Source organism: Passer montanus, unplaced genomic scaffold (assembly GCF_014805655.1).
Source record: "Passer montanus isolate IOZ18808 unplaced genomic scaffold, ASM1480565v1 scaffold19, whole genome shotgun sequence".
In the NCBI taxonomy this organism is placed as follows: domain Eukaryota; kingdom Metazoa; phylum Chordata; class Aves; order Passeriformes; family Passeridae; genus Passer; species Passer montanus.
This window is the reverse complement of record NW_024366480.1, coordinates 4,919,566-4,946,026: the sequence shown is the minus strand read 5'-3', so window position 1 is coordinate 4,946,026 and position 26,461 is coordinate 4,919,566. Positions and strand designations below refer to the sequence as shown.

General features: G+C 42.0%; 1 protein-coding gene across 2 annotated transcripts; it reads left to right on the top strand.

Annotated features, from left to right (window-relative positions):
- The first annotated feature begins 220 nt into the window (after positions 1-220).
- Positions 221-26,118, top strand: AZIN1 (antizyme inhibitor 1). Of its 2 annotated transcripts, XM_039706043.1 has the most exons (13): positions 221-518; positions 6,115-6,252; positions 12,981-13,178; positions 14,062-14,232; positions 15,176-15,349; positions 15,610-15,782; positions 18,170-18,304; positions 19,728-19,809; positions 20,627-20,701; positions 21,776-21,941; positions 22,496-22,614; positions 22,788-23,002; positions 23,630-26,118. In XM_039706043.1, exons 5-13 carry the CDS (start codon positions 15,230-15,232, stop codon positions 23,739-23,741), a joined length of 1,197 nt encoding a protein of 398 aa, XP_039561977.1. In that variant the 5' UTR covers positions 221-518; positions 6,115-6,252; positions 12,981-13,178; positions 14,062-14,232; positions 15,176-15,229; the 3' UTR covers positions 23,742-26,118. The 2 variants fall into 2 exon arrangements, with proteins under 2 accessions (XP_039561977.1, XP_039561976.1); XM_039706042.1 differs by lacking the exon at positions 14,062-14,232 and having other exon boundaries at positions 248-518.
- Positions 26,119-26,461: the final 343 nt, after the last annotated feature.

The following is a 26,461-nucleotide window of genomic DNA, read 5'->3' as shown; positions in this document are numbered from 1 at the left end:
TTGCCCGCTCCTGCAGCACTCTCGGTGCCAGCCAGGGCGAGCGGGAGGGCGGCCCGCGGGGGACACACGCCAGCCCCGCCGGGGACACACGGCTCGCTCGCCCGGCCCAGCGCGCCCCGGCCGCCGCGGCGGGGGAAGGCGGTGGATCCCGCCCTCGGTGCGGTGACGACGGCCCGGGTCCCGCCCCACCCTCCCGCTCTATAAAAGCACTGCCGGCGACGGCTCCTTCTTCTCGTCCTGTGTCTCCGCTCGCCCGCTTGCAGCTCGTCGGCCGCGCTCCCGTCCCCGCTCGCCGCGACCGCAGCCCCCGGCCCGCTCCGGTTCTGTCTCTCTTCGCCTGTGCCCTCTGGTCCCAGCGCTGCGCTGCGCTTTCCCCGCCGGCCGCCCCCGCAGCCTATGGCCCTGGAAGGCGCCGTTGCCGCCGCCTGTATTTCTGCTGTAGGTTCCCACATCCCTCTTTAAAAATTCCGCCTAAAAAGAGAAGACGATTTACCAAATCTTTCGGGCCGTTATCTCACGTGAGTACCGGAGCGGGAGTCCTGGGGCTCTCGCCGCCCGTGGGGGAGGTGGTGGGAGTGAGGGAGGGGAGCAGTGGCGACGCCCACCCCAAGCTCCGAACCGGGCCGGGGCGCCCGTGGTCATCGGCGGCGGGTGGCAGCGTTAGGGGCTTCCCTCTGCCCGGGGCCTGGGGCTCGGGGCAGTGCAGGGAGGGACGGACGGACAACGGTGGTCATGGTGCCCGGAAAGGGCGGAGGGGCAGCCGGCGGGCAGTACCGTGGCGGTGACTGCCGGGCAGGTTTGGGGATGGGGCCAGTTCCTCTCGCTGCCCTTTCTCCGCCCGGCGGCGTGGGGCGAGACCGGCTGCCACCGGCAGCGGCAGATGGAGAGCGGCGGAATGAGTCAGAGCCGGAGCTCGCCTGTCCCCCGGCGCGCCGGGCGGTGCGGGCCGCAGTGCGGGGGCCGGGCGGGCGGGCAGCGGGACCCCCGCACCCGGCAGGGTGGCGGCGGCGGCGGGCGGAGGGTCAACGGCCGCCGCGCTAACATGGCGGACAGCGCTGCGTGCGAGCGGTGACGGGGCGGGAGCGGAGGCCGGGCACCGGGGCGAACGCTGCGGCGGTGCCGCGGCTCCCCTTCTCCCGCAGTCCTCGGGACGCGGAACGGCGGCGAGGCCGCCGGCTTCGCGGCCAGCGGGGGCTCGGCGGCCGCCCTAACATGGCGGATTCCTGCGGAGGGGGGCTGTACGGTGTCTTCCCCCTCGCAGCCGGGGCAGTGCCCGCGGCTGGAGCCCCGCGCCCACCGGGCGCTGCTGCCTCTCGTACGGCGCCCCTGCCTGGGAGCGGGGGCCGAGGGGCGTCCTCGCCTGGATCCCGCAGGGCGAGGGGCTGCCCAATGTCCTGTGGCAGCAGCCTGGGCTGGCAGTACGGGCTGCGGTGCGGGTGCTGCGGGGTCCCTTTGCACGTGTGACCCACACGCCATAAGCTCCCCCTAGCCCCCGGGGGCAGCCGTGTGTGACAGGCTCCAGGGCTGGGCAGCCTGACGGGGGCAGAGGCAGGAGAGGTGCTGGTGGATGGCCGCGACGTCTCGCCTGCTTCTCAGGGGCCATGTTGTGCTTCTGTGAGCGTGATTATCCATCCGGGCTCCCGCTGCCATGCTCCACTTTTCCCCTCACCTGAGCTGCGCCTGCACGAGGCCTCCTCACCTGTCCCCTCGGCATGGTCGGCAAGGGCCGCGCCGAGGAGCAGGGCGGCAGCGCCGGCTGTCAGAGCAACGCACGGCTCGTGAGGCCATTGCACGAGTGACGCTTTCCGGGACTGCCCTCACGCAGTGGGGTCACCCGGCATGTGGAAAGGGAGCCCTTCCCTCCCGTTAGCAGTTCCTCTCCTTTGCCCGGGGAGTAGTTCTCTGGTCGTTTCTCGGGTGCACCCTTTACCCTTCCCCTTGGTCAGACCCATAGCGTAGCAGGTTTGGTGCCGCTGGTCCTTTTGGAGCTCTCTTGGTTGAGCTCAACTTTCTTGTCTTGGCTGCCTCTGCCAATGTATTGTGGTCCATTTGGCTGCTGGTGTGGCTTTTGGAAAGCATGGAGAAGAGCTTCGGGTTCCTGCTCAGCTGACAGCTGAATTCTGTGTGTAAAGTGTGTGTATCTGAATGTTGCGGTAGCCGAGTGTTTGCATGTCGGCTGCAGTGCCGTTCCCTGTTTGGTCGGAGGTCAGCAGAGTTGCAGTGGTGGGAGATCAGTGAGGTGTCTGTCTGTCTGATCCTGGTGGTAGGGGAGCTGAAGGCACGGTGACCGAGCGGGCTCACCGTGCGTAAGTGGGACAGTGCAAGTGCAGGGTCGTGGTGTGGCTGAAGAGGGTGCTGGTACGGCTGGGCACTAGACAGCACTGCAGATCTCTTCCAGTCATCAGTCTGAGCCCATGAACATGCCTGTGTGTGCTGGGGGTTACCTGGTTGTGGTGAAAAGGGAAGAAAATGAGCCTAAACCTTTTGAGCCTTTCTGAAGTGCATCTCCTGCAGTACAAAATCCAGCACAGCTGCCTTGTGCCTGTAGGCAGGAGAAGCACTGCGTTTCAGACCTCTGCAGCAGTCTCCGGTGACTAACCAGGATACAATTGTGTAGTCCCAGTCGGTTACAGCCACCCTGAATGAAAACACGGTGTGAAGGCCAATAAAACAGCGTAGAAATGCCTACCATCTAGTCAGATGCGTGATTGGGTCTCTTGTGTGTGAGTGGGTTGGGGGGTGGTCCTGCCCTGCTTCTTCTGCCCTCCCCGGCTGCCGGATTTTTGTCTCTGAAGACACTGCACTTGCCCATTATTCTTCCTTGGATAAACGTGGGAGGCAGTGGTGCTGGGGGGGAGGTGGGGGTTGTGAATAATGGTGATGGTAGGAGGGGTTTGTTCCAGTCTGGACTGGTCCAGTCTAGTTCTTTCCTTCCTGTCACCGTGTGAACAATGCTGCTGCTGCTGTGGCTGATGCCTGTGACAAGGCAGCCCCTTCCCCGTGTGCCTCTGGCTCCGGGAGCTCCCTTCTCTGCCTCTGGCCTGCTCTCCCCATGCCTCCTGCTGGGCATTGAGCTCTAGGGGAAGGCTGTTAAACCCCAGAAAAAGGAGGGTCTTTGGGAGGGGGAGGGTGTTGTTTGGTGGTGAGCAGCTGTGGGAATGTTTCTCCTGTGGGCACAGTTTTACTGGAGGCAGCATTGCTGCCTTTCAGCACTGCAGCCAGCCCCTGGAGCCGCACAGCTTGTGCCTCTCACTGCTCCCTGGAAGGCTGCTGCAGGTGTGTGATTGCAGCAGTGCTGCTGGAAATGATTCCATCTCTCCAAATTAAAGGGGAGACAGATTGCTCTGGAGGAGAATTAAGACTGTCCCTTCCTAGAAGTGAGGCTTAATAGTGTAGTGCGCTAATTTAGGTATAATGGTAGATTTCAGCTCTAGGTGCTGTTGATGTAGCACAGGAGCAAGAGTGTGGTTCATGGGAGAGCTCCTCAGGGACCTGTGCTTCCTTCAGGACCTGTTCCCTGCCCTGGGATCCCTTTGCCACAGTGTCCTCTCCCTGCTCTGGAAGAGGCTTACTGTAGCTCAAAAATACCTACGTTTTTCTGTGAACCAGGGTAACTTTGGTGCCTTTGAGTCTGCCACTTGGTGTAAAATGTGCAAGGTCATTGTAATTCTAGATTTTTAGGGTTTGGTTAATGGATATTTTAGCTCAAGCCGCTAAAGGGTCACTTCTCAGAAACAGATGCAGTGGATTTACTTTTTTTTAAGAAAATGGATTGATTCCTGGTTTTGTAGGCCTGTTGGCATCACACATGGGTAGGTGAGGGGGGCCAGTGAGCTGGAAAAAGCCCAGCTTTGCTGGGCACTTACAGGGCTTGCCGCAGGAATGCAGGTGTTCTGACCAAACTGTGTGCTGTGGACAGCTGGGGGGTGATTTGGGTCCTCAGGTGAGTTGTGACTGTTGTTGCTTGAGCTGGAGTCAAACTTCAGGAACCTGCTAGTAGAGTATACCAACAGATGGGAGATAAACAATGCATATAGGTGCCACTTGAATATTAAAAGGCGGAGCTACCTTGCTGACTATTCCCACAACTAAAAGCTCGCTGCTTAGCAAAGAATACTTTTATACCTACTTTAAGACTCTTAAACAAGGAATGGTTCATTTTGGTTGATAACGTGCAATTTTTGTTAAACTGGGTTTGCCCATATGGGTTATGGACATCTAATACACTTCTACTTAAAGTGGTAGCCCAGCTTTGCCACTTGACAGCAAAATCCCTTTCTGCTGGTTAAAATAGACTAAAATGACTGCAATTGGAAAGAATCAAATTGTTCTGTTTTCCTCTGAATGTTTAGAAGTGGCAGAGCTGCACAAAAAGAGCAGTCAGACTATTTTATGTATGTTTGTGTAGATCCTTTACATAAATAATTCTCATTTAAAAGAAGTTCTGAAAGACAGTTAGATCTTGACACAGCTCAAAGTTTATTGTTGCTAAAGAAAATTGTTGGGTTTCATTTCTGCTCCACAGGAATTTTCACTGTAAACTTTCCTCCTTGGGACATGGGAGAATATTTATGGGCATAATATTGCAGGTGATATTTGGCTGAAGCATTGCATTTTAAGTTTTGCAGTGAACGTCATGTGCTCTACCTAGAAGCACTTGTGTTTAATGACTTGTTTGGCTAGAAAGGTAAACTTAATTCGTGTCCTGGAAAATTTGTATGAATTCCTGAGTATAATCAGAACAGCCGTAGGAAGTAGTGTAACTACCAGTTAATTTTAAATGTTGGCAACACCTTCCTTTTGTGAAACTGTTGTGTGCAGAACTAAATGTAACTGACTTCTTGCTTTAGTGAAAGAAAAGGATAAGGTTAAATGTAATAAATATACATTAATTCTAGCTGGCAAAATTCTATAATATCTCAGTTTTGAAGCACTGTGGTTTGGTTTTAATGTTGCATGCTAGTAAATGCTAATTTATGTAGTAAAGCTGCAGGGATTGCTCTCTGGGAGTTGCTGTGAAACAGTTACCCTCGAGTTGCATTGCCTCTGTGTGTTAGGCAGTACTTTATGCAGTGTACTGGTTTAGTTTTCCAATAGCAAGAATAAGTGGAAAAGTATATTCCAGGAGTTTAACTAATGGTTGTGAAGATGACCTTTTGTGTTGGGTGATTCCTAGAAGTCAGGCTTTTGTAGTCAGCCCATGTAGTATTACTTAAATAATGGAAGTAGCAAAGGTTAATTTTCACAATAGGTTGGTATGTTTCATGCCAGGTATCACAGCGAATTTGTAGAAACTTTGTTGTATGTTGGATTTACATGTGACCAATTTGGTAGTGTTTTTAATTCCATGAAAATTATTGTTGCTTTTAAGAGGAGTAACTTCTCAACAGCCTAATAAATGTTTCCTTGACTGCTTTTACGCCCATTGTTCTGTTTGTGTGATTGCTTTGCCTTGAGTAAGCTAGCCTTGTACTTTAAAATGCTGCTTTGGTGGTGTGTGTGATAGCCTTTAAGGGCCAGCTGAAATGTTTCCTCATTCCTCAAGGCAAGCATAAGTTTCTTTGTTTTTACTGTCTTGCTCATTTCTGGATTTGTCTTTGTGGTGTTCAGTTTCACTATATAAAGCACTATTTTTCACCCACATAGCTTTTTCACCCACATGCCGTGTTCGTTCACAGCAGAGGGAGAAGGAACATGGCAAGGGAATTCTAAAATAGAAAGGAAGTGGGGAGGGGAAGAATGCAGTGGTTACAGGGTTAAAAACACTTCTGGGAGAGTAGTCCAGTGTTAAGGCATACTACCCTGCAGCAGGATCATGTAGAGATCTTTGCCATTAGTTTTGAAAATCTTCTCATTCGGACTGTGAAAGATAAGTAGAGTAAGCAGTCTCGTGTTTTAGCAGTTCTTTGTACATCTGATCTGACTTGTTCTGGTCAGAGTTTATATTAACTCTTGAAAACTGGGTGTTTGATGTAATTATGAACTTTCATGGTGGGGTGTCGCAAGCCTCTTTAAAAGCACTGCTGAAAAGGCATTTATTACATGTTTTATGATAAAGCTGTTATTTTGTTCTGGCTATGAATTTTACTTTTGTGTGCATTTTTCTCCCTACAGGGCAAAATCTCTGATCAAGTTTACAACTATCCAGAGGGCTTAGGAGAAGTGCTTTATAGAGAGCAGTTCGACTTCAACGCTGAGCCACCTTGGGAACCTAGCTGATGATAGTAGGGTTCCATCTCCTAACTTGTCCATGTAAGTCTCTCTTCATCTGCATGCAGGAAGATAAGCACTTGCAAAAATACAGCTTGATTTTTGATAAGCAAGGTCTGGATGTAGATTAACAAAATTGCATAGGACTTTCAGGATGGTGAGGGGGACTAAACTAAACATTTTACTCACCTAACATGTTTCTCAGTACAATTATCTGACGAAATTCTGCAGTAAACTTGGTAAATAAAGCTACTTTTCTGAATTAGGGGTATTGGCTGCAGAAATCCTGAAATAAAATGCTGTAACTTTAGTCTCTCAGTGATAATTCTGAAGTCAGGAATTGGACTGCATGACTGTTAACATCAACTCATGACTTGCTGAGTACGGTATCGTTGTAGAGTAGTTTATACTGAAATAGTTAAGATTTGCTATTGTGAACAGTAACTAAGGCTGATCATGAAGGGTGTGCCTTCCCAAATGCCCGTCTCCATTATTTGTTAATTGCTATCCATTTCCACAAATAGTTGTAGTGGGGTTACAGTAGAATGTGGAATTCAATGTTGGAAGGAAAATGTGTACCAATTATAAATGCCTTTATATTTTGAAGTGGCAGAGAGGTATTAAAGAAAAACGTGACCATGATAATGGAAAACAAATGAATGCATTTAGCTGATCTTAAGGAGCACAGAAAACTGAAATGTATGTGGTTATCATGTTCTGTTAACTTAGTGTTATGTGGTTTTTAACAATAGTCTTAACTCAGATATTACAAATGCATTCATACAGTATTTGTACAGTATTACTTTTTTCCTGTCTAGCTGAAGGCGGTTTTGTTTGGCTTACTACCTATAAATTATGGAACGCTTTTTAATGTAGAACTTGCAAATGGTTAAGTACATCTTACTGAGCCAGGTACTTTTTAAAGACCACAAAGATTCCAAATGCCAGTTGTGTTAGTATGCATCCTAATAAGGTACTTAATGTAGATAAACTCGTTCTTTGAAAATACCACAATTGCTGAGGCACAGGATGAGCTTGGTTTATCCTGACTTCTGGCTATATCTCCGGAGGTTATGTTCTTTGTTTTGTTTGAAACTTACTGAATTAACTGCATATATCTGGTTCTTTGTAGTTGAATATTCTAGTCAAGTGAATTCAGTTAACACTGAGAATTTTCTGAATATCACTGTTATGTTTAAGGTGTGGTTTTTATAAGCAAAATAGCTGAGAAAAATGCTTCTCCTGTTCAGTTTAAGTTTTGGTTTGCTCTTCTATGTGGCTAGAACTCTTGCATGACATTTTGCACTTGAACAGAATAAAGTAGTAAAAAGCTAGGAAAGGCAAAAGAATTGTTACAAAGGAGTGAATAAAGTATACAATCTTAAGGTACTATACATGCATCTTAATTTCTAAAGCTGTTCTGAAGAGAATTTTGGCTGTGATGCAAGTTCTTACTCTTGAGGTGAAGGCTGATCTGGTACCTTCTTTGAGATACACCTTCTCTAACTGGTAGATTCCTGTGCTGTGACAAATGATATGAGGCGTAAGTTGCCCTAGAATGGAAATGCCACTGGATTTGCTTTATTTGAAGCTGAATGTTCAGATGATGTGTATTTATTTTGAGGTTGGATCTATTACATGTTCAATAATAATGTATTGTACACAAGTAGAAGTACTTCTGTATTGAATCTAGTGGTGATGTAGGTAGCAGTGGTGTCTGCCAGGAAATCTGTACCTGTTTTGGTGTGCTGAAGCACAAGTCATTGCCTCAAGTGCAGCTAAGATGCAAGTTAGAGAGCTAATTGGTACTTTGAGTCTTGTTCAATTTGCAAAGTGATTTAATGGGAAAAAGGTCAAGTGAGCCTTTAAATATAACTGTAATGTTATATGTTAATGTTCCAGTGGAACTAAAACAAAAATCTTTTGTCCGAAGGTGTACTTACATTTCCATTAAACTCACTTCCTTTTTATCATTTTCTCCATCTCACTTTTTCCTTGTGTTACACTGGCAGGGAAAGACTTGGGGCTTAGTTCTGTCTGCTCTTCAGGCTCTCACTCCCTGAGCAGTCCAGCAGCTGTGGCCTGAAGTCTTGTTCCTTTAAAGTCTTTTCTCTTTATTACCCCATCTGGTTGGTCAGAAATGATGGGAATCAGCAATGGAACTCTATGTATTAACAAGCCCTGTCTATGCCAAGTGGAAGCAGTAGCTATCTGGACTGGCTAACTTTGCAAGCCTTCATGCCTTAGTGTAGATGGAGCTGGTGGCAGTCAGGGAACAGGAGGGCTGGGAGTTGGGAGTCAGAGGGGACAGGGGGAGGCCAAATACTAACACGGAGCAAGGGAGGAGATGGAATAGGGAAGGGACTGTTTGCACTGTTGTGAAAGAGAAGTGCTGGTCTGCTACCACGGAAGTATATGTGCATTTAGAAGAGTAGCCATTCTTTTGGAAGCTGTGAGCTTATTTGGTCTGAATAATGTGTTCAAACTTCAAGAATGCAGAAGGTTTTTGCTCCTGTACAAGATGCTGGATGGGCCATTGTTTTTTCCTATCCCGGTTGCTTGCTTCAGCAGAATTGTTCTTTCTACATTGCTCACTTAACTGTGTGGAATGCTGCTGAGAGAATAGAATAGGCTGCAAGTTACCTAAGCTGTACAGGTACACTACTTATGGTCTTCAGTGGATTTGTGCTGAGAGGTAACTTGAGTAATGCAAAAAAAGACATCTGTTTCAGCATTTCCATCAGCTGGTTAGTGGCTGCACTCAGCTAACTGAATTACAGGAATGCAAGTTGGTGAAATGGCGATTTGGAATTTTTTTTAAAAGATACTCCAATTATAAGTAGGTATTCCCTGCACTGAAAACAGAGGATTCATGTATAGTGAGTATATATATAAAATATATATACTTTTCTAGTATACCTGTTCTGTACTGAATTGCTGGTGTCAGTGACAAAATGTTTCTTTTTGATTTGTTACCCCTGAAGAACCAGTATTGCAAGGAATGAGAGAATAATTTGCCCTTTATGATTTTTGTATCAGCATAATTGTTATAGGTCATAAATACTTCTGTTTAATAAGATGTGATTGAAAGACATTATTTGGAGCCCATTTCATTTGCCAATACTTTTTTTGCAGAGGAAGTTTTTTATGAAAGACCCAAACCTATAGGTGGGGTTTTTTAAGTTATTTTCTTAGGCCAAACAATACATAGTTTAGACAATGTAAAGAAAAGAAATGAAAACTGTGTGTGTTATGGGTGCTTACATGTGACAAGCATGTGTTTAGACTCTGTTCAGAGAATTTTCATTTTCTTTTATTCCAGATGTCTGCAGTAATTGCAGTGTTTAAATATGTACACTTTTATCTTGGAGTTCTTCATCTGGGAAGTCATTGTGTTAAAGAGCCCGAGGATGTAATGCTTACTTCAAAGAAAGCAATTACATGCCTATGTAGAAGTCTCATACCACTTGACAGCTTTTGTTTGACTTAAAATATATGTCCTGGAGCATTGTGCAGACTAACATTTCAGGTGTGAAAATGGGTGGTGTTACCACACCAAGTCTGTCAAATAATGACTTGCAGCAAGTCAGCATTTCCAGCAAGGAGTGAGCTTTGCACTCTAATGAGTTCTGACTCATCTTACAGACATCAGAAAAAGTCCTAAACCATCATTTAGCTTTCCTTCTGCAAATTTTATCATTGATTCTCCTCCCCCCGTCAGGAATGAACCATTCAGGACAGAATAAGGTGACAGCAGAGTCCCAAATCCTAATCTTTAACCCCTTAAGAATTGTTTCTCTAGCCACTGTCTTGTAGTGGTGCTGTAGCAGTGCTTCTAGGAATTTGTTTTTTCCTTGTAGAATATCCTTCCTATCAAGACTGAAGAGATGTAATTTATTCCAAAAAGGGGAAATAGGACAGTAGTCAAACAAACATTAGTTTTTTTTCTACTAGATTTATTTTGTTAAATGGAAAAGCTTCCATGTCTTGGATGTGCTTAGAGAAAGCAATCACTGTTCAGCATCCTGGGAAAGGTTATATCAGGTTGTTTAGGGTTTGTTGCAATTTGTCATTGAATCTGTTCTAGCTTATATTCCTTTTGGTACCTGCCTTTTGGAGCAAGAGACAAGTCTTGTTTAGGAAATAATCTTTCTCAAAACTAACTTACTGGATAATTGTTCTTTTTGTTCATGGTAGCTTTGGGAGGTGGTAGTAAAGAGTCCTCCCTCTGTGCTTTACTTGAACCAAGTCTCCCCAAAATTAAAGGGGCAGCTTTTCAAGGAAATTGTACTTCTACACCATCTGTCTGAAAGCTGTAGACACCACAGTCATTAACTATGGGGGAAAAAAGCCTTTCTTTTAAGACTACAAAACAACTAGCTTAAATCTACCCCACTGTAACTCAGATGAACATCCACACTCAGAGGAAAAGTGTGCAGTTGGTTAGATTGGGCTGCTTCATTTGAATACGAGGTACACGCAATTACCTGTGTGTGTCTGGTGAGGCTAAAAACCATTCAGGGCTGTGACTGGTTCCAGTGGGTGTGCTGAGACCTTCCAGTGGGGTAGATCTGGGCTGGAAGGGACTCTTGACTGTCTGCAAGCTTTAGAGTGTATGAAGTGGCTAGTAGCATGAAAAAAAAAAAAACCTAACCAAAATTTAAAAATCTAGCTAAATAGTACCCTTATATATACACAGTAATTCCTTAAGAAAATTTCAGTGAAAAGCTGATGCCAGCATTTCTTTCTGGGGGAAAAAAGATAACTCAGCCTTTTTGTTCCTCTGCCTCTGAAAACCATGGGTATTTTATGAAGATGACTGTGGTGTTCATCGTTGTTGGACTGATTCTAAGGCAAACTTAGTTCACAAGCTTCTTTTGTTTAGTGGTGGTATTTTTTTTAAGGAGTTTTAGCTCTTAGTCTCAAACTGAGATATGACTGACTAAAGACTTTTCTGGTTATTATAGTCTACCACCTAGTCATTGTTTTTATAACTCATTAAATCCTTACATCAATGTGATAATTATCTTGCTCTTCTGTGATTGTTTTGGATCTTCAGGATTCCCTTAAATAATCATAGGACTCACTCTGTATGTGTGAGACAACTATTTCTTACCTGGTGTACTTGTCTTCATTGCTCTGCTTCTGAACAGAACTGAACATTCTTGCTGCCACTGACTTAGCTCACCTGGCAGTAAATTCCTCTTGTAACAAACATAGGGGGCATGTTTGAGTTGTGCAGAAAGCATATAAAAGCCATGCTGGCTCCTTTCCCATTATTTGGCATAATGACAAGCAGGAGCAACTGCTGCTTAGTCCTGGTAGGTTAAACTACAGTAAAGTAACTTTGTTCATATTGTTGACAACATTAACCAAACCTATGTTGCAAATTGTGTGCTTTTTTTTCACTGTATGGAGGTGGTGGATGAAACATGAGACTGAGTTAATACCATGGCCCTGTGATGATTTGAAGTCAAAACTATCTTAATTTTTATAGTCCTAATGAAGTATTGTTGGCTTTCAGCTGTAATGTTTGCAGTTTCTATAAACACTTTCAATTAGAAAAATAATTCTGTTATTGTAGATATAAGTGCAGGTGGCTTTAGAAAACAACTGTCACTTTTTTTTTTCCCAAGTACTATGCAGCTTCTGTTGATATTTTAAAAAGTCTTAGGTCTTCATTTAGAGAAGGAATCTATTTAGTTAGCTGGTTTTAATCAATCTTGTGTTAGTCATAAAGATGACAGTTGAAACAAAAATGTGGTCAGTGGGTTGATGTAAGCTAATAAGCTGCTTTTAAACAAGACCCACAACTAATGGAATGTAAACTGCAGATTGTTCTATTCATCAAGTAAAGCAAATGAAGGTATATAGTCAGCTGTTGGTAATTTTCTGCTGTCTGCTGACTTTTACTTGTGATTAAATAGTCTGCATTCTAAGACTATATTTAACAGTGTTTTCAGTGTTTGGATTTTGTTGATTTAGGATGTCTTTTGGAAAACACTGTATAAGCTACTAACTACTAAGCTAATTTGCAGTGAAGATCTGAGAATAAGCAAGATGCAAATAAAGTTAGACTGTAACTGTTACTTTATTTTAATGACAATTCTTCTTGCTAAGATTGTGACTTTGAAAATTACTTCTAGCCTAGTAGCTTCTTTATATTAACCTCTGTTGCAATTAACCTTTTTAAGTGTTGTAGGTAATGTTATGAACAGAACAACAAAATCTCTAATAAATGCAGTGGGCATAAATTAGCATCAAAAGAACTAGAACATTAGCATGAATATCACTGCTAACATTTAATCAATAAGCTGCAAGTTTGCCATAACAATTTTAGGAATGTTCTATTACAGGCAGTCTTCCAGTTGCACACTTGAATGCTAGCATTGCTTAAGATGCTGTACTTGAGAAGAACTGAGCTGAGGTATTTGTACAATTATGCTGCCCTTGCAGTATTTTCATAGTTTGCATAAACTCAGTGCAGATCAGTGTGCATACAGTCTGGAATTCTTCTCAAGAACAGCCTAGCATCAGTTGTTTCTGGAAGTCAGATTTAAAGTACCCAGCTTCTGTTTTATTCCTGGCTTCAGTAGAATTGTTCTATCCATATCTCTGACAAATGTAGGGTGAGCAGAGTAGAAACATCTTTGGTCTTTGTGGATGGTGTGTTAGTGTTTGTAGGACATCAGGTGTAGAAAGCTGATTTTTAAACAGCAGCAAGGTATGCTTTGTGCCTCTTTCTCCATTGACACATTTTCTTTCTACAGTTTGTTGCATAATTTAAGGACCCGGATATAAGGCTTGGAAGCCCATCCCTTGTGTTTCTTGGTTTATGACTGTCGGCTTTGTGGAATACGGCTGAGATGAAAGGATTTCTTGAGGATGCAAATTACTCCATTGGTCTGTTGGATGAAGGAGCAACTCTTGCAGATGTTATTGACAACTGTATTTATGAACATACTCATGTAAGTTTGCTTTCCAGATCTTTTGATTTAGTTCCCTAAGTCTTCAAATGAGGTCAAAGTATTTTAGAGCTGATAAGCTGACAGCAACAGAGAAACAGTCAGCTAAGCCTCACTCACCTTATTTATAAAGTAGTTTCCTCTTCTAATTCTGCTTCTTTGCTGTTTTCTTGCTTTGGGCAGAATTCTGTTGGGGAAGTTTGGTCATCAGCTCTTACTAGCCTGAGTGTGACTATCAAGAAAGTAGTCTGGCTGATGTAATTAAGTACAGGTTCCCATCTCATTGTTTGAAGAGGTTTTATTAGAAATGGGGCACCTGAAATTATGCAAGTGGATATATTCAGTTAGAATGTTTTTGTTGTTATTTCCCTGAAAATACAGCAGAGTTCTGACAAATGTCTGTGCTGAGCCTGTTTAAAGCCATGTTTAAATTTTCTGTGGGCCATCATGATTAATATTCATACATCTTCCTGTTACCCTTCTCCCCACTGGAAACTCTGGTACAAGCACATTGTGAGGTGCTATCTTTCAAGCAAAACTGGTGTAAAAGCAACTGAAGTTTAGCAGCCAACTGGAAAGAAAGTTGAATAATTCTGTGTATACAGTAGTCATTTTTTGAATAAGGCTTCACTCATCTCTTAAGAGGAGGCAGGAAGATGTAGACAAAATTGTAGAAAGAGCAAACTTTTAAAAAAGTTTCATTAAGCAAATCCTGTGTTCTTCATATGCCATACTGTGAGTTGCTTACTTTTCCCTTGGTTTATCAGAACTAATATTCATGTGCAAGTGGTCAACTATAGTACAGCAAATAGCTAAATTCCATGGCCTTCTGAACTCAGGTGTAGGATTCCCAAATCCTGATTCCTAATATTCTTTTTCTGTCTAGCAAATAAATAGGTAAACTACTGGCAACATGTCATGTCTCCAACCACTGGCTGGCTCACAGAGGATAGCTGCCTCCTGCTGCTTTCATTTACTCCTTTAGCTCAAGGGGTAGAGGCCTGTGCCATGGATCTAAAGCTCCAGATCCCATTCCTGCTGGTGACCCGTACAGGGGGTCAGTATGCTTCCACCCGATGGAATTTCTATTTGTGTTTTTTAAACAGAAATAAAGACTTTGTATAAAATAAGCCACAACATGTAGAGTTTCATATCTGCAAAAGTCAAGTACTAGAATTAACATTTGATGTACAGTCTCGATTCAGATCCATCATGTACTTTGTGATGGTCTTTGATTTACATTAGGTCATTCACCTACAGTACTTTTACTGAGTGCACATTATCAACAAGTCTGGAAAAATCTGTTTGCAGTTTGATCCACTACACTTGCATCATGAGCTGATAGTGAGAAAGATGTGCAGAACTTAAGAGTTCCAGAAAAGTCTGTGCATTTTCTTAAAGGTTATGTACTTGATTCTGTCACCTTTAACATGGAGTCTAGTTTTAAAAATTCCTTTTGAACTTCATTCTTCACAAGATGTGGAGAACAGTCTCAAACTTGACTTCCTGAACTAAAATACCATCAGACAGATTTTCAGTAAAACAAGCTATTAGATGTTAAAATAATATTAGTGCACTGGATTTTATTCCTTGTATAATAAGATATAAATTACATTGAGACTGTGGAAGCTTTCATCCCAGTGGATCTTCTTCCTATAAATAGCTGCAGACTTCTGAAAATAAAAAGTTGAAAGAAGTGTGTAACTTAATCTGTGTTTTTTGATAAAATCAGCATTTGGTATTTAAATAGAATCTTTTATTCAGGAATCTCAAAATATTGTCAATAGCATTCATAATATCTCTGAAGTGGTAGGTATTCCCTTTGGTTTTTTAAACTAGTTCAAATTGCTAGGTGAACAGAAAAACATTATTCAAGGTCAAATCTAAAAGTTAAGAGCAGGGTAAAAAAAGGTACTTAGTTTTTTAAGACTTGGGGTTGTTTGTCTTGACAGCAAACCTACAATTTCAGACATTTTATTTTCCTATTCTTCCTTTTGCAGACTGGAAAAAAGGCATTTTATGTTGGAGATCTTGGAAAGCTTGTAAGGAATAACATGCAATGGCAGAATGTGATGGCACCAATAAAGCCATTTTATCCTGTAAAATGCAATTCTACTCCAGGTGTACTCGAAATTCTGGGAACCCTTGGTGTTGGTTTTGCATGTTCCAGTAAAGTAAGTTTTTGTTGCCTGTGTGCTTTATTTTCCTTCATATGGCTGGTGGTTTAAATTCATCTCTTTGGTGCTAAGTGCCATGATTATAAATAAAATTTGAACTGTGAATTCATTTGTAACTGGCTGTTGAAAATCTGTACTTCTGCCTTAGAAGCAGTAGATAGTTTCTCTTTAGTGTGGTAGTAGAGCACATCTAATAAAAATTCAGGAAAGATGGTGCTGTGCACTTTGTCAAACTCTGGTATGCTCCTGTTTTTCAGTCTGAAATGGCATTGGTACAAGACCTGGGCATTTCTCCTGAAAACATCATATACACAAACCCTTGCAAGCAAGCCTCTCAGATCAAGTATGCAGCAAAAGCAGGGATAAACATCATGACTTGTGACAATGATATTGAGCTGAAGAAAATTTCACGTAACCATCCAAACGCCAAGTAAGTGTCAAAATCCTGGTTTTGCTTTTAATGTGGGGGAAACTCTTTGCCTGTCTTCTGGGTAGTTTGAGTTGCAAGCAAAATACATGGCTTCTTTAGTACAAATCACTTGTATCTGTTCTTCTGTCTCCTTTGAAAGTAGCTTTTTGCATCTTTTCCTACTGAGTCTTGGCTTCCTAATACAATGGCCCTTGGTTTGGGAAAAAATCTTGGGAGAAAGTGATTTTTTTAGGGCAATCTTCATGTAAATGTTTCAGTGCTTAAAGTTCAGAGTCTAGTATTTCATCATCTGCAAATAACATCTTCCTCCTGCTCTGTTTTGGCTTCAGTGTTATCTTCCAGGGAGTTGTGTTTGGATATTAGTGGCTCTGGCTGAGCTACCAGCCAATGACTGTGTGCATTGGATCCCACCTGGGGTTTGAGCACACTCTGCAGGTCTATTAAATACACCTACAGGTATTTCCACACAAAACAGTGAGAAGTTTTTTCAGTCACTTTGATATTAGCTCAGCTGCTCTCTGTAGAAAAGTGGTCAAAGCTGATAATCTGGCTGTTACATATGGCAACTTTATTGCTGGCAATGTATAATGGTCTCCTGGACTGACAGGCACTCCTATCAGTCATTTAACATCACATCCCTCACATATGAATGTTTTAGCTTTGGGCCATGCCTTTAAGAAATATGGAGCCAGAGCCTAAGTGACTCTTACAGTGCTTTGCAGTGATTAAAGATACAGCTTTCCATAAATGTCATTGGAGAAACTGAATTCCTGATATGCTTAACAAATTCCTTGGTTCTGAAGTCATTATTGAAGTATTGTGTCTTCTCCCAAAACTGTGACTTGTTTTGGTTTTGGTGGTTTTTTTGGGGGGATGGTGGTGTTTGAGAGAGCTTTTTTGTTTGTTCAAGACTACAAGATTTAATATTGTTGTTGCTGGTGATTACACTTCATCCTTGTGGAAGTCTGTCTGTGGTGTGCATACTGGAGAGAAATTTCTGTAAAAATTTCTGTGGCTTTTGCTTGAAAAATATCTTGATTCCCTTAAAATGCTGCTATAACAATTTGTCAGTTTAACATTGGATGTCTTTAAGGAAGGGTTTTGACTAATCTTAATATGAGGTTACAAATCATAATATGGATTTGAATCTATTACATTTTAAAGAGCTTGATTTGTAACAATTTTTTGCTACAGTTAGCACATTTTTCCAAATGCTTCACAAAATATTGTCTGCCTACAGATTTTTTTAACAGACTTTTCACTGCTAGTGAGAAGCAGGAAATAAATGCTCGTCAGTTTTTCAAGATGAGATGGTATAAATTAACAAGGATTACAGGACAACCTGTTTGAGAACTTAGGATTTTTTGCTCTTTACAAAATGCATTTTAAACACACCATGAAACATTTGGAAAGTACTTGTAGAAGTCATGGTAGATGTTAGGCCAGCTGTAGTGGCCAGGCTGAGTTCTGTTTGTTGCCTGTCTTGTAACGAGCTGTTTCACTCTGAGTTTCTTCCACTCATTTACACTCCCCATCCTGGGTAACTGCAGTGTGCTCTGCCAGTCTGCATGTATGTCATGACACCACCTCTGTTTAGTTTACTGGATGACTGATTATTGATCTTGTGGTGGTGTGACTTTCTCAGAGGACAGCAGTTTGAGTTTGGGAGGTTTGGGGCTATGTCTCTAGAGGTTTGGATGTGACTGTGCCTTTGCCCCTCAAGTGTTACTTTAATATAGAGAAAGGTCAGCACTGGCACTGCAGTTTGCCAAACCTACACCCAAAATCAGGCTTTGTCCAGACAGAGGAAGATGTCCCACTGCATAAGAATGTAAGAAATGGAACTTGCTGCCTCTGCTCTGCAGTGTCGTGGAAAAAGGGGCAGGGAATGGACTGACCACCATACCCCCTCATCCTGAGTCCACGTGCTCAGCCAGAAGGGGAGGTTATGTGATATGGCCAAGGTGTGCTTTCAGCCTGGATGCTGAGTTTAACTAAATCTGATGCATGTCTGACTGAAGGGGAACCTCTGGGCTGGGGAGGAGTACAGAGGTGGGAAAAATCATATTAGTCTTACTGATTTTATGAGGAACTTTGCTTTATTAGAAGGTAACATTATTTTTTATTACAGCACTCAACAGACTCTTGCTGCTGCAAGAGTCTTAGTTGCTGCATTTCGAAATCCCTTGTCCTTGTTGGCTCCATGTTTTAGCCCCTAATTGCTAGTTTTTTCTCCGTACAGGATTGTTATTATTAGGTTGCCTTGATTCATCCATCGATGGAGCTGGAGTACTGACAACATAATCAACACACTTCTGACAATCTTCAGGCTTCACATGTGCTGATGATGTAAACCAACTGCCCCAATCATCTTCCCCTTCTCTTAGGCTCTTACTGCACATTGCCACAGAAGACATTACTGCTGGTGAGGAGATGAATATGAAGTTTGGCACCACCCTGAAGAACTGTAGGCACCTTATGGAATGTGCTAAGGAGCTGGGAGTCCAAATAGTTGGTGTCAAGTGAGTAACTTCATTGTCCTCTGCTGGCTGATGTACTTAAGGTGTAAAATAGAAAGTAATTTTTTCCTGGTGACACTATTTTACAAGGTTTAAAAAAAAAAACAACAAAAACCCCAGACAAACAATATCACATCAATTTAGAATCATGAGCTTTTGCTTGCAAGCACAAACTAGTATGAAACAAAGTAACTATTACAGACATCAAAACAATATGAAATGAAGTATCATAAATTCCCTCTGTCAGCATGAAAAGTGAGTTTAGAAGCCTCTCCTGTTCTGTAAAGGTACTCTTGAACTTCTGTGGTAACAATTTGTATTTTTCCAACAATAAACATCATAACAGAAGTGCTAGTACAGCATGGGATAGGTTGGCTAGTTAGAACAAGATGAACATGGGGTCAGATTGTGTAAGAGTTAAGGTTCTATGTCACTCTTTGATCATTTTGAGACAAAATAAGTTTTTGATTTGTAGGTGGCAGGAATGAATCCTGGAGTTCCAAGTTTGTACAGATGATCTGTGGTATTTTAATTGGAAGCTTGATGGATGTTTTACTGTATCTGACAAAAATGCATGCACAAGTCTGCTCTGTCAACCTTCAGCTACAAATCCATCACATGCTCATGACTGTTTTAGGAAAGCGACCAAACAAATAAATGGGTCATCAAGACAATAAAAAAAAGTTAACCCAGATTTTGATGATTTAAACCAAATGTTTTGTATCTGTTTGAAAGGGATGTTAAAGCATAAGCTATAAATGTCTTTACAAATATACATACTACTGAAAAAATGTTCCTCTTCTTATAATGTCTTAACCAACTTTTATAAAACGTGGCTCTTGTGCATTTTTTAAAATTTAAATAATTTTTAAATCCACACATGGATTCATGGAAGTAACTTTGAAAAGTGACCTTTGCCTCAGAATGGCATTCCTTAAAGGAGTGGACTTGGAGTAAAGAACACTGTGGCTTGGGTGGTGTTTGGTCTGTCTAGAACCAGTAAACCATACTCCTTTTGAGGAAGCCCATGGCAATGCTGGCACTTGTTTTAGCACCTCAGTGACTTAAGTGCATATGGCAGTACTTGAATCTTTTGGACAAAAGACAGGAGATTCAGGCACTTGTGGTAGGCATCAGTACTTCTCTGTAGCTTTTTCTTCTGCTACTGAAAAACAACTTTCAGCCACTTGGATAGTGAAGACTGAAAAATTCAGTAAATCTTTTGTTTCTCAAAGATGAGAATATTGTGGGACATTCTTAGGACTAAGAGGAAGATAATTATTATTTTTTTCTATATTATCATTTAAGCTTGCTTTGAGACATTTGGGAATGAGTTGCTTCTGTTGCTGTTTTATATGGTGAAACAATTTGCTTGGTCTGAAATCTGCATGGTTCAGTGTATTTACTGTGTTTTTATTTCTTTCAGATTTCATGTTTCAGGCTCTTGCAAGGATCTGCAAACATACATTCATGCTCTGTCTGATGCTCGGTGTGTGTTTGACATGGCTGTAAGTAGATCTATACACACATGCAATTGCTACACTAGAGATCCATTCTATTCCAGTGATATTAACAACAACTACATTCTTTCAAAAATAAATAATTAGAAATGGAACTTTTAGTGAGGGACTAAATACTCCTTTGTGATGTGTGGTAGAGGTAAAACCAACTTTGTCCAAATTATGGTAATGAATACTATCCCACTGACAGGCAGTAGCCTTAAATTCTATTTAAATTAGTTTCCCACTTTGGGTCAAGGCTTTTTGATACTCAAATCTCAGTCCTGTAATACACAACTGATGCTTTTAGGTTACATTGAAATTGAACAATTGTATGCTGGCATCTATTGTGGTATGAGGAGTTTGTAAACTAAACAGAGAAGACTGCAAGTCTGTTTACTCTTATTGCTGCAGTGCCTTAGCTGTGGCTGATAGCATATGGGGGCAGTAAAACTGAGGATCTTGCTGATCTTTGTGCAAATTCATTGCATTGGTCTTGCCACAAAATTTGTGAAATCCTAAAACTGCCTTTTGTCAATACACCACCTGTTCAGCCAATACTGTCTGAATATAACAAAAGCCCCAAGATGGGAGTTGGTATTGCTGTGGGGCTTGCAGAGAATTGTGTAACCAGCCTCCACTGACATCCCAGTGCTTTGCTTCTAGATTTAATGGAGCTGTACTATGCCCTTACTCCCTCATTAGATGTACTCAGCTAAATAGTTTCAAAAGCTTAAATACCCAGAAAACAACCACAATGAGCAGCAACAAAATAATTTTGCATTTACTGTTGTTCATGTACTTACATTCTGCCTATGCATTTTAGGAAGAATTTGGCTTTAAGATGAACATGTTGGATATTGGTGGGGGCTTCACAGGTTCAGAACTTCAGCTGGAAGAGGTATGCAATGTGTTGGAAGTTGAAACTCTTACTTTTGAAGACGTTGAAGTGTTCAACCTTCAAACTGCAGCTTGAATTGATAGCTGAAACATAGTTAAGTTTCATGTTAGACTGTAGCTCAGGATCCCCTTAGCTGGGTTTGTATTCTTGATTATGGATAGTGTAATCCATTCTTGGAAGTGATCATGGCTTCTTTTTAATCCTGTTCATCCTGGGTGAATGCTCATTTAAGTGTGCTAGAGATTAAATTACTATCTGAAGCAGCCCTAGCAGTAATAATTCAAGGTTTTTCTTGACTGTTGTCCAGCTGGTGACTCTTGCATGGTTTGGTTCAGGGTGCCTTAGCATGCTTTGGATCATAAACCCTGTTGCTACTGGATGAAAATTTCCAGTATTTTGCTGGAACTGAAAGCTAAAGGTATTGATTTTGCTGGCCCCTGATTTGGCCTAAATGCCATCTTTAGTATGAAGTGGCATGTAAAACAGGCTACCCAGTTTACAATGTTATGTTGTCTTAAACACAGGCTCCATGAATTCAGCACAGTGAAAGTGATGTAGGGAGGAGTTAGTAACCACAATCAGGGCTTTTCTCTCAGTTCTAATGGTTCTGTTACTTGTCAAAATATATGTAAATCTTCAAATATCTGTCCTAAGATATGAACATTAATATTAAATAATTCTGTTTCTAATATGGTACTATTCAGAACTGATAATGAAAAGGCCCTTTGCTCATTCTTGTGGGTTCATATGCAATTTTACATTATCTGTTGTGTTTGATGGGCACTGAAGTTGCTGGTGCAGTCGTAAGTGTACCACAGCTTGAACTTTGGTTGTGAAAAGAGACTGTGTGGTACTCAGACTCATGGTTCTCATCTTCAGTGTTTAGCAGAATGACCAGTTTTCTTACATGTTTTTTTTTTATAAATTGTGGACCTCTGGTAAAGGCATTTCTCAGAGATTGGAGGAGCAGAGTAAGCATTTGGTGTTCTGACTAGACTTGTTGCTGACTGGAAGTGTGTGTGATACATCTGTAATCTGAGTTCATTGGCCTTACCTCTGACTTCAATTTCCTAGGTTAATCACGTCATCAGGCCATTGCTGGATGTCTACTTTCCTAAAGAATCTGGTGTTAATGTGATTGCAGAGCCTGGATGTTATTATGTTTCATCTGCATTTACACTGGCAGTGAATGTCATTGCAAAGAAGACTGTTGAGTATGATAAACTTCTTCCTTCTGGAGGTAAGGGTTGGATTTGTGTTCTGTGTTATGACTCAGTGCAGGTAACTGCCCACTATTAGTTGGGATTGACTAGTTTATCTATTTAGTTGACTAGTTTATCTATTTAGTGCATCCCCTAGTTCTTGCACTGTAATATGCCTTCTGGATTCTGACCACGTTACCTGCATGTCTCACTTTTATGTGGCACTTCTTGTATCTTACTAGGTTAAACCTATATTGGGTGCATCACAGATTGTGTGTTAGAAGGTTCTGTATTAGAACATAAAAAATCATGTCCCAGAGCAAGCAAGCTACATCTCTGCTTCTCTGGATTTATATGCTTATCAGTGGTTACTACTGAAAGTATTAATTTTATTAAGCCTCTCACTATAACTATTATAAAGTTATAACTGAATTTATAATCTGGTCTCATACAGATTACTCTGCTTGCACTTCTCCTATTCCAGTATATATGGAACCCCCTTGTCAGGAGAAAGCAGCTGACTTAAGTTAGATTGCAAAAGGACTACTTATGACAAAACATGCATGCAAGAAATTTCTTTTTTTACTTCCAGTGGAGCAAACCAGGAATGATGATGAACCAATATTTACATATTACATAAATGATGGTGTTTATGGTTCTTTTGCAAGTAAATTGTCTGAGAAACTGAATACTATCCCAGAGGTTCACAAGGTGAGTCCTTTTGTATTCTTCAGAAGTAGTCCTTTCCATCCTTGTCTATTGAATATATATTTAACACTTCATATGTATATAATTGCATATTATTTATGAAATTAACCTTCTGTATATTTGAAAATTCTTATTCAGTAAACTGAACCTGAATTGCCTCAATCATTTCCATATAGAAATACAAGGAAGATGAGCCTCTGTTTGCAAGCAGCCTTTGGGGTCCATCCTGTGATGAGCTTGATCAAATTGTGGAAAACTGTCTTCTTCCCGAGTTGAGCGTTGGAGATTGGCTGATCTTTGACAATATGGGCTCTGGTACCTTGGGTGAACAGTCTGCCTTTAATGACTACCAGAGACCACTGATTTACTACATGATGTCTTTCAGTGACTGGTAAGAAAACTATCTTGGTACTGGCAAGGTTGCTTTTGTTTCCTTCAGGAATGTACACTTATAAATTACATTCAGTGGCAAATATAGGAAAATGCTGAGTGCAAGAACATGCCTTTTTAGTTTGTGGATTTTTTTTTTTTGGTCCCTGTTGTCTGACTGCTGAGACTAAGCTGAGATCTGTGATAAAATGCCTACTTTGCTTTAAGGCTGACAGAGGAAAGCAGAATACCTGACTGATCTCACCTGTGAGTTCAGTGGCAGTTGTAAAGTCTTCTACTGGCTTAACAAAAGCTGTTTAATGTCAACCTTTGAGCTTTCCTAATACACATGGCCACAGCTTGTGTGCAGTGTTGGCACCATCGAAGGCAGGAAGGGCAGTGATGCTCTTGTGGAGAGTGATGGGCAGTGGTAACCCATTCCTGCACCCAGGCAGGGCCTTGCCTTCCCACCCTGGCAAGTGGCAGCATTTCCGTGTGCCAGGGACTGGCACAGCTGGGCTCCCTTCTGCTGAGCCAGGGCCAAGCCACGCAGGGGCAATTGGCTTCAAATGCTGTGTGGAGGCTGGTTGCTGAAGGGAAACTGAACCTGAAAACATGCTATTACATCTCTTGACCTTTTCTGCTGCAGGGATGAGATGCAAGATGCTGGAATTGCTTCAGACACATTGATGAAGAACTTCTTCTTTGTGCCTTCGTGCATTCAGCTGAGCCCGGAAGAACGCTTTTCCACTGCAGCTTAAACAGGCATTAACGCTTCATTTAGACCTGCAGTTGCAAGTCTGTAGTTTGTCTGGTCAACATTCCAATGTGGAAGAAATGGAACAATCTTGAATTCAATTCATTCTCTTCAAAACTTGAAAAAATAGTAATAGTAATGGGGACCAGGCAAAACAAGCTACAGCTACAATTCAGTGGGGGGTGGGAGGGTTAGATAACGGTGTCCAAATTCAAAATCAAGTTCATTCAACCCCTGAGCGTTAAATATGCAACAAAATGGATGACTTAGTGGAGATGGAAACCCATCACTTGGGTTCTTCAACAGTTTACATACAAGTACACAGTTTTTATACTAAGGATTCCTGTTAGAAAAGTCTTGTAAAGTTATTGTCTTTCGCCCAGATATATCAAATGTCAGTGGGAGACCAGTGTGACTTCATTAGATGTTTTAGTGTATTTAGAATGTGTAAATTTGTGCTTTGAACTGTAGTTTAATAAATGTAAAATTGCATCATAGTATTTGTTGTATTTGACCCGTGATGTATCCCTTGTATGATTGCAATAAAACTTTGTGTAGATTTTACTGTTTTTCAGGCTAACTTTGGGAGGAGCTAGGCAGATAGCTAGGCAGATAAAGTAGATGTATATGTGATTTGATTTGAGAAGCTTTCTTTTCTCAAGCCCATTGGTTCAGCTTTGTGTTCAACAGTAAAAATGTTAAGATTGATCAATCTGTATGAAGTGAAAGTCATGTAAGTTCCTGGAAGGCTAAAAGGCAATTTGTGGTGTGTTTTTAGAGCATGACCTTAGATTCAGTTCTTCACACCAACCAGCTAACCTGCACTAGGCATGGGTGTGCACGGAGAGATTGTCCCAGCTCGTGTGCATGCAGTGCCCTGAGGCAGCATGGGTTAGTCCAATTCTGCATGTTGTCACAGAACCTTTGGCTCCTTTTTTAATAGTGTTTATTTGAAAAGTCTTAACTTTGAACTTTAGCTAGTTCTGTATAGTGCTGACTCTAGGGCAGGGCTGCACAAGCTTACAGAAACCTCAAATGCTCTCTTGCACTGGACTTCATTTAGCTGTATCCATTCTGTAAAGGTAAATCAGACTGCTGCAAATATATGTGCATTGAGTAATGAACTGCCTGAACTGGTCAGAGAATTTCTTTGTGTTACTGCAGCCTCTTGATTTCTTCAAGGTCCTTTGCTTACTTTCTCACTTTAACTTTCCCTACTTGAAAACTGGGGGAAGAAGCAGAAGGGAGTTTTAGCTTTTTAAAATGATGCACTGAGGTCTGGATCCTACAGATAAAAGGGACTTTTAAAACTCTTTAGTTGGAGGTAAAATTTATATCCTTTGGCTACATGTGTACTTCACATGAGTGCCAGCTAATAGGAAATTTTATTTTCTGACTCTGTAAAGCAAAGATTTTGTGAAACTTCATGGACTTTGACTAGAAAGTAAATTCTCAGTTTGGATTTGTCAGAACAGTTTTACAGGCCAGTTAGGAGATACAAAATGGTTTATGCTTTGGGGATGCAGTCTAAGAAATGCTTATTACTGTAATTAAATGTAGAAGTGGAAAGGGAGTAAATTAAAGGGGAAAACTTGTGGTTTGGTTTTGGTTTTCTGTTTGTTTTTTTTTTTAACCTGAAGTTACTAGCTGACCCATGTCAAGCAGTGATAAACTCTTCAGTTTACCTGTTGAGGTCTTTCTAGACAAGACAGACTGCTGTGTGGTTTTTGACTAAATGCAACTTCAGTTGCCTAAGGTTAGATAACCCAACAGGATTCTGTCATACAGTCTTTAAAAGTTGTTTTATGTTAACTTACAGATAAGTAGAAAATTTTTCTATAAATGCAGCAGTGGTCAGAGCAGAAATACTTGCTGTACTTGAAGACAGTCTGCCATTAAAGCCACCCTGGAGTCTGAACACAGTATGTATTTCAGTTTGATTTGCTGCGTGCTACTGTTTATGTTGTAACTGCAGTTCAGAATTTTTACAAAATATGAAAGTTGGATGATTTCTTTAGATTGCTTGAAAGTGAAGTAGCCCTGTTGTGCTTGCCAGACAGCTGCAGCCCCTCTTGCTCACCGAGGCTGTGGCAGGAGCAGGGGTGTCAGACACAGGCCTGCAGACGCTGCTGCCCTGTGTGATGTGATGGTCGTGCATGGCAAACAGCCCCGCCTGCCTTGGCCTGAGAGCTTCCCTGAGCCAGCCCTGCAGCCTGCCTTACATTCCCTAAGGAAGATCCAGGGCTGTGGTACTGGTGTTGCCACTTACTTCTTAGGGACAGGAGAAAATGGTTCCAACTTTTCATTGTGTGCCCAAGCAGCTGCACAACTGGCTTACATTGGATCAGAATAAAAGTGGGTGCCCTGGATCCACCACTGGATATTTTGCTGCTTCCTATGTGCTCTTGTTTCTGCTTTATTTTGGGGGGAAGGTGGAGGTGGGGAGAGGGGTGTGTGGAGTTGTCTATGTCTCAGGTTTGAACCCTTGGGGTTTTTAAAATTAAAAAATAAAACACCTAAAACCAAACTAAAAAAAAATAAGCTGCTACCCAACCAAAAAAACCACCCCCCCCAACAAAAACTTGGGCTAGAGAACAGCTTTTAATCCTTGACAGCCAAGCAACTGCCCTTGTTTTGGTCCAGGCTGATCTTGCTGAACCAGGACCATACCTTGTGGGTCTCCTCTTCTGTGAGGAGAGAACTCCTAATGCTTTGGGCAACAGC